We start from the raw sequence: 15,680 nt of genomic DNA, 5'->3' as shown, positions 1-15,680 counted from the left end.
TTTATTTCATTTTAGGAAAATGTTTTTTGTACAATAGTTTCTGTTTTGATTTTAGTTTTTGTTAACTATAATAACCTTGGTTCTCTCACAAGTCACTACTTAAATTATTAAATAATTAAAATAATCTCCTTTCGTACTGTAACGTGTGATGTTCTTTTCTCCCTCGTCATCATTTCATTAACGCTTTTAGTCTTGCAAAATTTTTGCAAGCGAAATTTGCTAGTTAATAAATATTTTGTCAGATCAGGAACTGGCTGTGTGCAATATTTTTTAAATATCAAGAATATACAAGTAATAAACAAGTATTAAAAAAAAGGGTCAAGCGTTTACTCCAGTTAGAAGAACGGTGAACTTACACAAGATTGGCTAAGCCGAGCATGCCCATGCCTCGGAAGTCAGTTTTAGGATCATCTCCTTGAAAACCGATATCCCCCCACTGCTTTGAAATTCTGGAATCCAGTTCCACGTTGGGCATCAATAATTTCCACAGCTTTTAAAAAAAAAACAATGGGGGAAAAACAAAACATTTTTTAATAAAATCCAAACCAATTAACTTTCTAGTAGAAAATTTCAGCAATACGGACATGGAGAACAAAAACAAAGATCAGCACAGGTGTTTATATAGCAACAATAGAGAGGATGGCACAAACTAATTTAGAACTATGGTAAGTATCTTCAAGTATTATAAAATAGCTTAAAGGCAGTAATGGCTAATACCTGCAAAAAGTATGAAGAAAAAAATACGTTGACCATTAAAATACTGAAATATGTGCAGCTACCAATTCAAGTTTACATTGCCACATTACATTGGAAAATGTTACTCACACTTGTTCTTCACTAATAAAAAAATAAAAATTGCACTCCAGCGATACAGAAAGCACAGAACAACATAAATGATACAACCAAAGCATACGAGAGTGAGCAGCATGCGGTTAAAGAGTCCATACAGATGTTTCATTTCATTTTTCTCTTTGTGAACTTATTAGTTACTGGCGACTGACATTCAGCGTAGAAGCCTACGGATTTGTCAAATGCCTCACTGCACTCCTACCTTAACCGCTTCATTTCACACTTCTAACAGGCGGCGCTGCTGTTTACATCTTAAGTGGAAATGGGTCTCATTTCTCTTTCTTGGGATTTAAAGTTGAGTTTTATTTTCCTCTGGGATTTTTACATTATTGCATTGGAAATATTTTTACAGCAACTTTGTCAACATTTTCTTTAAGCTGTAGTTGTAAATTTTGGAGAGTCTGATTGAAAACAAGACTTTTAAGGATATCCACAACCTCGCCCCTCCATATCTGTCTGACCTCCTCCATGTTGCCATTCCCTCCCGTACCCTTAGATCCTCTTCCTCCATCCACTTGACTGTTCCCTTCGTCCGTCTTACCACAGCTTTGGAACTCACTACCATCTGAGCTTAGAAATATTGAATCATTTTCACTTATTTGTTTAAGACGGATTTTTCTGTTTTGATTATAATTGCTCGGTCTGATTTTAATTTTTGTATTTTACTTTTGCTTATAATCTGTGTTTTTTGTCTATTGTTCCGTGTCCTTGAGTGTTTAGAAAGACGCCTACAAATAAATAAAATGTATTTTTTTTATTATTATTGTTGTTTTTTTTTCTGTACAAGATAATTAAATATGCAAAAGTAAAGTAAAATGTAAACCAATTATGGAGATAATCAGTTTGAGATGCTTGAATACTCTAATTAACAATCAGATTCAATTTAGCCCAATCCTATATATCCCATGCACATTTGGCTGAACCTGTCAATGCACAGTTCCTACAGAAATGTAAAGACATCATCTATGAATGCCTTGAAAAGAAAAAAACACTACAAGTTGTTGAGATCTACTCATTTGGAAAGGGTTACAAAGCCATTACCCAGGCTCTGGGGCTTCACTTAACCACAGACATTAAGGTATAGATGTTGGGACAGTACTTAGTTTAGCGAGGAGCGGTCATCACGCGTGTAAGATCAGCTTTTCTATGAAAGTGGCAGGATTTGCACTCAGTATCGGTGGCCATCATCACTGCTTATTTGCTGGGAACTGCTGCTACAACCATTGAAAGACTTTTGGGCTCTAAAATATTGAAGAGGGGGTCTTTCTTAAAGGCTGCTGTGATCAGTATCAACCAAACTCCATTTGGTCATGATAAGTGAAACGTTCACTAAAGCCCACTTTGTCAACCAAGATCCTTTTTTTGACCAAAAACTAGTCGTAAACTACTCACCACTTATTCACCGCTACAAAGGCCAAGAGACCTCAGGTACTCCTGAAGCAAGATCTGACTTCTGCAGGAATCACCAAGATGGCAACAGCCTCAATAACATTCTTCCAGTCTCGTAATGGATTTTGGAATAAACAATAATAAGAAGCAAACTGTTTTGGTGTCCTTCTCCTTAGGCGGATACGATAAAGTTTACACTTTCGGCCTTATTTGACAATAAAGCTCTGAAGCCTACCATGTTCTCAAATGTCTTAGTATTTCCTCCTGTGACTTTTTGAATATTTCATACTATGTTTGCATTACTGTGGTGGGCTGGCGCTGTAAAAGAAGAATGTTCTCCTTGGTGCCTTGTGCCCTGTGTGTTTAAATAAATGAGTTTCATAAGCAATACTTTTAACTTTGCTAGTAGAGAGAGTTTGATTTATGAACTAACAAAAATATGTTGCCACATAATGATGTCCTAAGCTGTTTTTCTGTTAAGTTCCTCAAAGTAAATGGCTCGGTGTGAAAAGGTCATAATGGCTACAATGTGTAGACGTAAGGTGTCTGACTTGGGGATATAAATAAAACTTGTTTAGCTTAGATATTGCTTAACTTTTAAAATGTGACTGTTAGGATATTTCCTGTGTTATAAATCATGAGATAAAGGGGTATAAAAACTCCCCCCATCTGTAGATCGGGGTGCAGATTAGCCGGCTGTGGCAGCGTCTGTACCTCTCTGCTTTCCACGACTCTTAATAAAGAAGAACTGATAAGAAAAGATAACTTGGATAATGGATAGATGGATGGATGGATGTTTGCATTATACCTACTGTTACGTGAAGTTTTCTGAATATTATTTTTATTTCTCTTTGATAAATAATCCATTTTTCATTAGACTATTTCTTGTTTTTTTCTTTTGCGTCTCGAAATGCAAATGTGTTTGGCATGTTCTTTTGTTTAATTGTGGTATGAACTAATATGCTGATTTCATTAAAGACATTATTCACCTAGCAAATACAAATGTCACTTTGTGAGGGACACCTCCCTGGAACTTTACCTGGCCAGGAAGCCCTCAGTCTGGAAGGACAAGGGGAGACAACTTGCACAGGGCACCATCTCCCTCGGGAAGCTAGATGCCAGCCCTCCTGGGCTACAGCATTGCCACGGGGTTCCACAAAGCTTCTTGGGAAACAGAGTTTGTCAACTCAGCCCTGTTGGGTGCGGAGGGGAATGGCGCTGCAAGTGCTTCTGAACCACAGCTTTGGGACACCGGAAGTGCTTCCAGGTGTTACATAGAAGGAGGTGCCCGCCACAACTCTGCAAGCCCGAGTCGGGAGGAAGTGGACAAATGTTGCAGAGAAAAGCTGAGGGAGAAGAGAAAGAGAGGGCTTACTGCTGAAAATACTGGATGTGCTGTGGGTAACACTTACCTTGGGGAAGAGTGTCACACAATAAAAGTCCTTTTGTTTGTGGTAAACTTGTGTCCGAGCCTGTGTGCTGGGTGTTCAGGGAGCTGCAGCACCCCGGGGGACCACACTTTCTATACGCTATTCTGAGTCATAATGCTAATTAACCGACTTGCTAACGCTATCATTTGCCCTTTCTGCTAACATTTCTGTTTCTGTAAAATAAACTGAAAGCTTGTGTTCAGTTAATAGAGGTAAATGAAAGCATTTCCTCACTTTGCAGAGAACAGAAATGAAAACTCGTGTATTTTATTTCACTACTAAAACATTCTATTTGAGAGCTCTTCAAATCATTTGATTTCTTGCCTGCAGTTAATTCAAAGTGCTGGCTCAAGAACTACTGAAAGAACTACAAAGTACAGCTTATAACTGCTGTTCTTAAGCACCTCCTTGGTGTCGAGTCAAATTTAGTCGCGATCTGAAAATCCACCTTTTAAATGGAATAGTATAAATGGCTTTTATTCCATTACTCTGAAACAGCTGGTTACTTCCAAGATTTCTGAATATAAACTACAATAATAAGAAACTTGCCTTTTAATTTCAAGGTTACATAAAAACTGTAATTTGTTTCACTTAATGAGGTTTGCCCTTGAAAGTGCCATATAGTATCTTCACTTCCTTCTGATTGTGTAATTGTAAATGACTGGCATATGTCTAGTAAATTCATTTTTATTACCATCTTCCCTTTATTTATGAGCATTTTTCTAACTTAAAATACCAAATTGATGGAATGAAACATGTCTTAAAAATGTAATCGCACATCTGTTTCTTGTAGGAAGCTAACCATGTTCTTGGAGATTTTTACCTTTATTTTTAGTTAATGGAAATGTTCTTGCATACGTTAATTTCTGTTTCTTGGAATTCTTTTTTTCCATGACATTATAAGTGAAGAGAGTTCCTTCAGTTTACAGCAGATATGAATTATAAGGTAGCTTTAAAGCTCACTTAATTGGGATCCAATGACATGTTGTATTTCTAAACAAACACCTGGCTTAATTTAAAATACAAGTGTTAAACATATGCGATTGGAGACAGTCTAATGGCTCAGTTGATAACAATTACCCTGTGAGCCAGGGGTTGGCACTATCATCTAATGCCTCTCTTCTAGGGTCCCCTACAGAAAGAGTGATTTCAACCTGCGCAAACATATGCAGTTTTTAAAATCTGGAAAAAATCTGGGATTAACCTGCTTAGAGATCTTTATATAGACAACATCTTTGCATCCTATGAACAATTACATTCTAAACTTTAACATTCCAGCTACACATTTCTTTCACTATCTTCAAATTAGGAACTTTGCTAAACAAAACCTGCCCGATTTTCCTCATCTTGCACCCTCGTCCATGCTGGAATAATATTGCTCAATTTCAAGGACTTAGACACCATCTCTGCAATATATAAAATTATTTTACAGTCCCTCCCTTTCAAAGATCATAGAGGACAATGGGAAAAAGATCTCTAAATCAATATATCAGAAAAGGAGTGGAAAATAGCAATGCAGAGAATTCACTCAAGCTCCATATGCACAAAGCATACAATTATACAACTCAAAATTATATATCGAGCACATCTGTCTCGACTAAAACTCTCCAAAATGTTTCCAGGGCAAGATCCAACCTGCGAACGCTGCAATCAAGTCCCAGCCTCACTGGGTCACATGTTCTGGGCCTGCACCAAATTAACATCATTCTGGACCAAAATGTTCAATTACCTTTCAGACAGCCTTGGACTCACAATCCCTCCTAACTCATTAACAGCTGTGTTTGGGGTTCTTCCAGAGGGGCTTAAAGTGGAGAAGGACAAACAAACTGCGATTGCATTCACTACACTTTTGGCACACAGACTTATTTTGCTAAACTGGAAGAATCCTAACTCTCCTCTTTTAAGTCAGTGGAAAACCGATGTGTTATACTATTTGAAATTGGAAAAAATCAAATATCCAGTTAGACGATCTGTACAGATTTTTTTCAAAACATGGCAGGATCTAAATAATAAATAAATAAATAAATAAGCTTTTAAAGCACCGAGGAAGCAATTATTTCCGCATTTCTTTTTCTTCTCCATTCATCTCTATTGCTTATCAAACTCATCAATTTAGGTATGTTTACAAACCTTAAGTTTTACCCCATTGGCCATGATCTCTCTCTCAGGGGTGGGGGTCGACTTGTTCTCAATCCTACTTTTTCTAAAAATTGATTGATTTGTAAGGAATGATTACAATAAAATATATATATATATATATAAAAAAAGTGATCGATAGACTGGCCTGCGATGACATCACGTCCGATTTCTGGTCTACTGAACCCACCTCTTCCTCTGCATTGAGTTTCTAAGCTGCCATCTTGGGACAGTTGAATGCCAACAGTCTGAAGAAGACTTGTTTTTGTCCCTTTTTTGTTAAAAACATCATCATAATATACAGGGATCACTTTGGTGTCCCAGACTTATGATCTCTTTTTGTTTATTCTCTTATACAACATAATTAATTCTGGAATGTGATAACAGTTAGATTGACCTGCCTTGGTTATGTGATTTCTTTATTTAATAAGACTGTTGCTCCCAAGAAAAATACATTCACGAGTAAACATACCTTCATCAGCAAAGCTTCATGTTCATCATTTTCCGAATCAAACACCTGCTTTCTTAGATCTTCCACATTCTTCATGAGATTCTTATAGCCACATATTTGAAGCAAGCACACCTTAAGGTTCACCTTAAACCTACAAAAATAAATAAATTAATGTGCAAAGAATACTGCATGGTACCAGATCATTCAAAATTTGTAACAATTTGCCACTCCTACTAAACCTCTCTACAGGTTAGACATAACCTTCTCAAGCACACTTTAATTCAGGGTTGAAATGGGCTGGAATGAACCCTGAGCAGGGCGCCAGTTCAATGCATACACTCGCATTCACACTGGTCCAGTTTACAATTGCCAACGAACCTAACCTGCTTGTCACTGGGGAATAAGTTTACAAGGACATTAATGATCCTTTTACAGTGTATAGTGTCAACATGCAATAATACATCAGCATTCCTCTGCACCATGGTTAGTGAGGAAAAACTACCTTACCTCAAACATTCTCAAATACTTGGGTGCCAGGCATTTTGAAATTTTATTACTGGTGTAGATGCCACAAGGGCTAGAATGGGCATCCTGCCCAGAAGAGAGGATGGTTCCTTACTTGGACGGGAAGCTCCTAAAAGGCAGATATGCCTCCTGGCTGCAGAGGAGAAGGCAATCAGACCCGGAAGGAAGGACCAGAAGGGATGAAACGGGAAGATGTCACTGTGGGCTTTTTACCCCTACAGAACGCTAAATGGCAGCAGCCCCGGATATTAGTGCCCAGTAGGAAGCAAGCAGGACATGCCAGGAGATGGAGTCCAGCAGAGCAGCCCTGCTGGGGTCACTGGGTGCTGCAGGGAGACAAGCTCCCTGTTATAACGGACATTCACATGACCTGGAAGTGCTTCCAACGGCCAGTGGCCCTGGCACCGGAAGTACTCCCAGGTCCATAATAAAAGGCACTGCACTCCCTTACCCAGGCGAGCCAGAGCTGGGAGGACATGGAGCAATACTCAACTGGAGGAGGGCTGTGCGGTGGTGAGAAGAAATGTAGAGAAGAATTGGATTATGGAGAGAGAAAATTGTGCTTTTGTTAACTTGTGGAATTATTGCGTATTTTGGTGTAATAAACACGCCTTTATTTACACTCGGGACTGTGTGTGTTCGTGTTGGGGTTTGGGGCTCGCTGATGGCCCGGTTTCATATCACACTGGACAACATAAACATGACCTGTTAAGGACCAATGTTTCCAACAGGGGATATGGGCGGATACCCCAATAGCTAGAGAGAAACCCACAGAGACAGAACGAGAACTCCAGACACACACCAACTGGGCATGGAATCCATACCCATCACACACATAGGTGTAAAACAGAGTATACATATATCTATCCCTCTCTCTCTCTGTATGTATATGTATGTATATATATATATATATATATAGAGAGAGAGAGAACATCCAACGTCTGTCTGTCTACATGTCTGTCCGATTTTAACGAAGGAAGTACATAACGGATTTAGGTCGTGTTTTTTCCTATAATTTGCATGAACATTCAGGTTGATTTTGCAACTTCTCTCATTGTGCTTTGTATCATAAATTGGTGCCGTAAGCAAACTATTTGCATGAATTCGAGAGACATGCAGCGGGCCGAGGGGAGAAGGATATGGGTGCGGACCTCGTCACTTATGGAGCAGTCTCGGGGTGTGTACCTTACCTCCGCTTAGCTAGCGAACAAGAGAACTGCTTAATGGATTTAGATCGGGTTTTTTTCTAATTTGCTTGAACATTCCGGCTGATTTTGCAACCTCTCTCATTGTGCTAAGAATCAGAGTTCGCTTGCGGTACCGATTTATTTGCGCAAATCTGAAAGAGACGCAGTGGGCTGAGTGGAGGGGGGAGGGGCCCTCCTCACTAATGAGCCAGCCTCGGGGCGTATCTTACATCTGCTTAGCTAGCGAACGAAAGAACTATTTAACGAATTTAGATTAGGTTTTTTTTCCTAGAATTTGCTTGAACATTCCAGTTGATTTTGCGACGTGCAAAAGTTCGCTGATGACACTGCTATCCTGGGCTGCATCAGGAGTGGGCAGGAGGAGGAGTACAGGAACCTAATTAAGGACTTTATTAAATGTTGCGACTCAAACCACCTACAACTGAACACCAGCAAAACCAAGGAGCTGGTGGTGGATTTTAGGAGGACCAGGCCCCTCATGGACCCGGTGATCATCAGAGGTGACTGTGCAGAGAGTACAGACCTATAAATACCTTGGAGTGCAGCTGAATGATAAACTGGACTGGACTGCCAATATTGATGCTTTGTGCAAGAGAGAACAGAGTCAACTATACTTCTTTAGAAGACTGGCATCCTTCAACATCTGCAATAAGATGCTGCAGATGTTCTATCAGACGATTGTGGCGAGTGCCCTCTTCTACGCAGTGGTGTGCTGGGGAAGCATCATAAAGAAGAGGGACGCCTCAAGCCTGGACAAACTGGTGAGGAAGGCAGGCTCTATTGTAGTCACGAAGCTGGACAGTTTGACATCCGTGGCAGAGCGACGGGCACTGAGCAGACTCCTGTCAATCATGGAGAATCCACTGCATCCACTGAACAGGATCATCTCCAGACAGAGGGGCAGCTTCAGAGACAGACTGCTGTCACCATTCTGCTCCACTGACAGACTGAGGAGACCCCACACTATGAGACTCTTCAATTCCACTCCGGGGGGTGTAAACGTTAACATTATACAAAGTTACTGTCCGTTATACTTGCATTATCATCACTCTTTAATTTAATATTGTTCTTTATCAGTATGCTGCTGCTGGAGTATGTGAATTTCCCCTTGGGATTAATAAAGTATCTATCTATCTTCTCTCATTGCGCTAAGAATCATAGTTCACTTACAGGAGTGATATATTCGTGCTAAACTGAGACAGAGGCTGCGGCCGAGGGGAGGGAGAAGCGTGACGTCAGGAGTGGGCTGTTGGTCTACTTCTGCGTTTGGAGTGTACCTCACCTCCACTTAACTAATGATACCTTTTCATTTAATGATTTTTGAAGTTTGTCCTGTTTCACTACTACACGGACGGAGCTGCAGGGGACAGCTACTATACTATAAATTAAGAGTCAAAGGTTTGGGTGCACTGTCACAAGAGTCTGTAATTTGTTATTCAATCTTTGGATAATGCAGTCTGCAAAAAGAAAGCAGACACTTTAGGTGTTGCCAAAAGCTTAAATGTTTCTCTTGTACATCTTTCGACTCTACTCAATGACCAATAAAAGCAAAGCTGAGAGAGCTTTTTCTTTTTATTTATTTTAAGAAATGCAGCAGAATTGTGCTGCCCCCTACAGGTTAAACTGCACCAAGAACTATAGGAAATTCTGTGATATGCTAGAAATGCTCTTTATTTTACCATCTTTATGATTTCAACTGCTGACATCACTATCAATGCCACTTCAGAATTATGTAATGCTTGTTTCCAATGTTGTACACTCATCTAATGTATAATGCATTTTGTGGCATCACAGCGGCACAGTAATTTAGAGCTGAGCTGTATTCAGTATGAAGTCTGCACTTAGTTTCAAAGACTCACTGGCAACAGAAGGTTAACTTCTTGAGCAGCTAATATTCTAACATTTAGTTACTGCTTCATGAACTTCTGCTACTCCTAAGATTTACGAGTTCATTTTGCCCTTTACTTTGGATTGCCTGTTCCTAGCTCTAGTGTAAAGACGCCCACTGGTATGCTAATTTCTCCAAGTGTGCTATTAATCTCTCCTTGACACTTCCAAAAATATTCCTCCCACTTCTCTTTACAGACAGCTATTTAGCGTAATTGTACAGGCGCTACAAGGTTTCACTGATTACATTTTGGAACATTATTATAATAATTTGGAGTATTTGTCAGGTATAATTTTATATTTTCAAGTTTTTTTTTTCCTTTGTAAAGAGTTTTGTGGTGATACATAACATTAAGTTAGACTGGTAAATATTTTAGTAATGACCTTATGTGTTATTAACATTTGGGGTAGTCACCTGAAATAAAACCATTTTTATTTTGTTGAAGCTCATCGAGGGAATGCCAAGAGTGCCCAAAGCAGTAATCAGAGCAAAGGGTGGCTATTCTGAAGAAACTAGAATATAAAACAGGTTTTCAGTTATTTCACCTTTTTTTTGTTAAGTACATAACTTCACATGTGTTCATTCATAGTTTTGATGCCTTCAGTGAGAATCTACCATGAAAATAAAGAAAACACATTGAATGAGGAGGAGGTGTGTCCAAACTTTTGGCCTGTACTGCGTATATAGGGGTGGCGCAGTGTTAGTGCTGCTGCCTTGCAGTAAGGAGACCCAGGTTCGCTTCCCAGGTCCTCCCTGCATGGAGTTTGCATGTTCTCCCCGTGTCTGTGTGGTTTTCCTCCGAGTGCTCTGGTTTCTTCCCACAGTCCAAAGATATGCAGGTTAGGTGCACTGGCTATCCTACATTGTCCCTAGTGTGTGCTTGGTGTGTGTGTGTACGTGCCCTGCAGTGGGCTGGCGCCCTGCCCAGGATTTGTTCGGCTGGGATTTGCTCAAGCAGACCCCTGTGACCCTGTAGTTAGGAAGTAGCAGGTTGGATAATGGATGGAATATATATATATATATATATATATATATACACCTGTAGCTATACCTGTAGCTCGCACACCTACTGACCTGAAGTTTGGTACACATATACTACGTGATGTCTATTATCCGCTTTTGGGTGATGATTTTTATCGTTCTCATTACCTACCACTTTCGCGGCCATTTCCCCTTACCTCTCCATATCTTTAATCATTCTTGAGGAAGATTGAATGAAAAATTAAGAAAAATGTACTAAGTTATTGCAACACAAAAACTAACTTAATCAGTTTTAACGCAAAAAGATGCCGATGAAAGAAGAGAAGCAGCGGGCTACTAGGGTGGAGAAAAGAAGAGCTGATCAGGATGCAGCAAGTGCATCAACCTCTGAGCAAACGAATCCTAAACAGAGAGGAAGACTATGAAAATTATGAATGCTCAAGTCAAGTGTATTCACTGCACATTATCATGCAGTACACAGTTACTGATATACAGTGTATATATATATATATATATATATATATATATATATATATATATATATATATATATATATATATATATATATATATATATATATATATATGAATATGAGAGAGAGAGAGAGAGAGAGAGATGTATCCCCTCACAGTTGGCCTGATGGTGACAGAGATGGTTATTTAGGCCATCACCCCAGCAACCCTCAGAAGGAAAAAAAAGAGACTGAAACTTTATAGACTTAAATCATCTGAACATGTTTTGAATTACACTTTTGAATTCTACATCAAAATTGCTACCTTTATTATCTTTAACAAACTTACTCTGCATCTTTTTCCAATTGAATTTTCTTTTGTTTCATTATTTGTGTAACATGTTGGTCTACTGAATCTTCTTTTGCTTGTAGTGCATCTCTCAAGACCTAAAATGGAGCAAATAAATAAATTACATAAACCAAAATATTTATATACCCTAAAAGATACTCAACCATGAAGACCCAAACTGACAGTGATATCAAGAAATTGCAAATGAAATCCACAGGATTAACATTATGTCTCTTTTGTTATGCTATGATAAACAAGACAACAAATGTTACTTTTCATGTTTTCCACTGGGATTTCTGGAAATCTAATGGGTTGGACAGGAAAAAAAAAGTCAAGATGTGTCAAATGTTAGGAAAATATAAAATGATATTTCCCCTTACCTTGCTTTTTGATGCTTCAAGAGAATATTCTGTCAAAATAAAATTCACAAAAAAAAAGCATGAGGAGGAAGCAGCATCTAAAATTCACATCAATAACTTTAGAATCAGAATGACATAAAAATAATTTATAAACTAGGTGGCAGAAGAGGAAAAAAATAAATTAGTAACACCCAGTGGCAGTTGGTAATCCCTAATATTTTAAAAACTCTACTTACATTAAATTAGACAAGGAGAAATAATCATGAAATAAATAAATTTATTTGCACAACGTGCCTGATGTCAGCGCATGTCAACGTGTACTAAACATTGGTTCCGACTTGTACTTGTTTAATTTCTGTGTGAATACCAACTGTATATTTCCTGAGTGAACGGCACCGGCCCAATGAGAGTTGATGTAAGTCCTTGATCTTTTGGAAAGCAGGTGACCCGAGGCTGCCCTTTAATTGGTTGCTTTCCAATTTAGCCGGGGATGCAGCTCCCTACGCCCCAGTTACTCCCACGTTTATCAGCAGGGAATTAGTAGTGTTATAAGTTTTTTTAATCTAATATGATGTGCATTGACAATTGTCCAATTTCAAGTTGACGTCAAAGGTTGGCAGTTCACACCCACCATTAACTATATAAGAGATAGATGTGAAAGGCGCTATATAATAGATAAGTGCTGCTTCAGTTTGTTCTTCTCAAAGACTGCACCTTAACCTCAATTTTTTTTTTATACCAGCTGCCACTGATAAAACCAGATTGCAGACCCGGGTACGTATACCATATTGCAAAAAGTATTGTGACGCCTGCCTTTACACACACATGAACTTTAATGACATCTTATTCTTCATACGTAGCCTTTAATATGGAGTTGGCCCACCCTTTGCAGCTCTAACAACTTCAACTCTTCTGGGAAGTCCTTCCACAAGATGTGTAGGAGTGTGTTGATGGGGACTTGTGTGAGGTCAGGCACTGATGTTGGACGAGATGGCCTGGCTCACTCACAGTCTCCTCTTGAATTCATCCCAAAGGTGTTCTACCTTGAGGTCAGCGCTCTGTGCACACACCAAACTCACTCATCCATTTCTTTACAGTCCTTGCTTTGTGCACTGGTCCTCAGTCATGTTGCCATCCCCAAACTGTTCCCACAACATTGGGAGCATGAAATTGTCCAGAATGGCTTGGTATTCTGAAGCATTAAGAGTTCCTTTCACTGAAACTTAGAGGCCAAGCCTAACCCCTGAAAAACAACCCCACAACATCAACCCTGCACCAAACTTTACACTTGGCACAATGCAGTCAGGCGAGTACCGTTCTCCTGGCAGCCACCATACCCAGGCTCATCCATCAGATTGTGTGAGTCGTCACTCCAGAGGACACCTCTGCACTGCTCTAGGGTCCAGTGGCGGTGGGCTTTACACCACTGCATCCGACGTTTGGTGAAGTAAGGCTTGGATGCAGCTGCTCAGCCATGGAAACCCCTTCCATGAAGCTCTCTATGCACTGAATATGGAGGGCTGTAGCTATTGACTCTGCAGAAAATTGGCGACTTCCTGCCATTGTGCACTTCAGCATGCGTTGTCCCCGCTCTGTGATTTTATGGGGCCTAACACTTTGTGGCTTAGTTGCTGTTGTTCCCAACGGCTTCCACTTTGTTATAATACAACTAACAGTTGACCATGGAATATTTAGTAGTGGGAAAATGTCACGAATGGACTTATTGCACAGATGGCATCCTATCACGGTACCAGGCTTGAATTCACTGAGTTTCTCCTGAGAGCGACCCATTCTTTCACAAACGTCTGTAGAAGCCGTCCGCATCCCAATGTGCTCGGTTTTATACACCTGTGGCCATGGAAGTGATTGGAACACCTGAATTCAATGATTTTTATGGGTTCCAAATACTTTTGGCAATATAGTGTGTGTTCAAGATTGCTTTCCCTTACCTGATGGATTTGACAAAACAATTATTATAGCATCTTTGACGTTCCTGTTACATCTAAATGTTCCAAGCTCGGCACATTCACACACCATTTTCACAGCAAGCTTTGATTTAAGGTAAGTGCTTTAGAGACTGCACATCTGTAGAAACTGGTCAGTACTGAATGAGGCATCTGGGCCTTTCTCAGATGGCAGAGGCTTTACAGAAAAGGGTAAATTTAAAAAGGAAACTGCCAAAAGCATTTAAAGCTAAGGCAAAGAGTACTGTACAAATACTTATGAATAATATAGAAATAATGGCATAAGAGAGAGAGAGAGATAAAAAAAATGAGATCAGTTAAACGTAAGACTGGCACACACATTGCGAAGTTGGCTGGGATAAAAACCTGTGCTCAAGGTGCTATGTTACTTATTCATTCATATTTTTTTTTATTCTCTCTTCTTTTATTTACTCTCTCTTCTGTTTCTTTTTCCGGTTTCTTTGTGGTGGCGGCCTGCGCCACCACCACCAACTCAAAGCATCATGATGCTCCAACATTGATGGATTAAAAGCCGGAATGTGACCATCATCATCAAGTCCTTCCGTGAGAACCCTAAATCCAAAGAGGACTGTTTCATTTATGTTAGGTAGATTGCCCAGAGGGGACTGGGCGGTCTAATGGTCTGGAATCCCTGCAGATTTTATTTTTTTCTGCCGTCTGTTTTTTTTTGTTTTTCTGTCCACCCTGGTCATTGGACCTTACTCTTATTCTATGTTAATTAATGTTGACTTATTTTCTTTTCTTACTGTGTCTTTTATTTTTCTATTCTTCATTATGTAAAGCACTTTGAGCTACATTTTTTTGTATGAAAATGTGCTATACAAATAAATGTTGTTGTTGTTATTATTCCATCCATCCATTATCCAACCCACCATATCCTAACTACAGGGTCACCTGGGTCTGCTGGAGCCAATCCCAGCCAACACAGGGTGCAAGGCAGGAAACAAACCCCGGGCAGTGTGCCCGCCCACCATAGGGCGCGCACACACACACACACCAAGCACACACTAGGGACAATTTAGAATCGCCAATGCACCTAACCTGCATGTCTTTGGACTGTGGGAGGAACCCCACACAGACACGGGGAGTAATTTCATCTTTGTTTTTCCAAATCGTAGATATAGTAGATTTACTCAGGCCTTACAAAGCTGCAACATCAGTCACCCGTATACCTCACTCATATTTTTAATCATTTCTTTCTTTGTTTCTATTGTTATTGATCGTTGTGCCTTCTTTGGTTCTGTGCTGACCTCTCTAGCTTTCTTTGGACTCATCATTATTTAGTAAAAATCACTAAATAATCACTAAATACCAGTAATATCACAGGCACAGTAAGGAACATTGTTTACAAAGCACTGGTTAACGCCACACTTAACGTTTTAAGGCTTTGTTTATGACGTGGGAGGTGACCAGGGGAACATGTTTACTTCTTCGGTTGTGCTTCACACAAAAAAAATGGTCGTGCTGCAGGCTGTACATGCATAAGTACGTTCGTACTGCAGGGTTTTACTGTATAGAGAAGAGATGTTCAGCGCTCACCATAGAAAGGAAACGCATTCCCATAATACTGCACTTTAGAACCACCACCTCTCCCCTCAATCATTGGTCAAGAGATCTGTCATGCTTAGCATGAAAACAGGAGTTCAAATTTTTCTTTTCTCGGCCACCACGACAAACTA

The 15,680-nt window shown here is 39.7% G+C and overlaps 1 protein-coding gene across 1 annotated transcript in view; it reads right to left on the bottom strand.

The window, feature by feature from the left end:
- Window positions 1-15,680, bottom strand: part of elmod2 (ELMO/CED-12 domain containing 2) — a 51,277-nt gene that overhangs the window by 26,611 nt on the left and 8,986 nt on the right. Inside the window, exons 3-6 of the mRNA XM_039750175.1 lie at window positions 12,038-12,066; window positions 11,658-11,755; window positions 6,277-6,406; window positions 357-490 (exon numbers count right to left, since the gene is read on the bottom strand). Of these exons, the coding sequence (XP_039606109.1) occupies window positions 357-490; window positions 6,277-6,406; window positions 11,658-11,755; window positions 12,038-12,066 (391 nt within the window). The remainder of the gene's footprint in view (window positions 1-356; window positions 491-6,276; window positions 6,407-11,657; window positions 11,756-12,037; window positions 12,067-15,680) is intronic.

This window comes from Polypterus senegalus, chromosome 4 (assembly GCF_016835505.1).
Source record: "Polypterus senegalus isolate Bchr_013 chromosome 4, ASM1683550v1, whole genome shotgun sequence".
Lineage (NCBI taxonomy): Eukaryota > Metazoa > Chordata > Cladistia > Polypteriformes > Polypteridae > Polypterus > Polypterus senegalus.
This window is presented reverse-complemented; position numbering and strand designations above follow the sequence as displayed.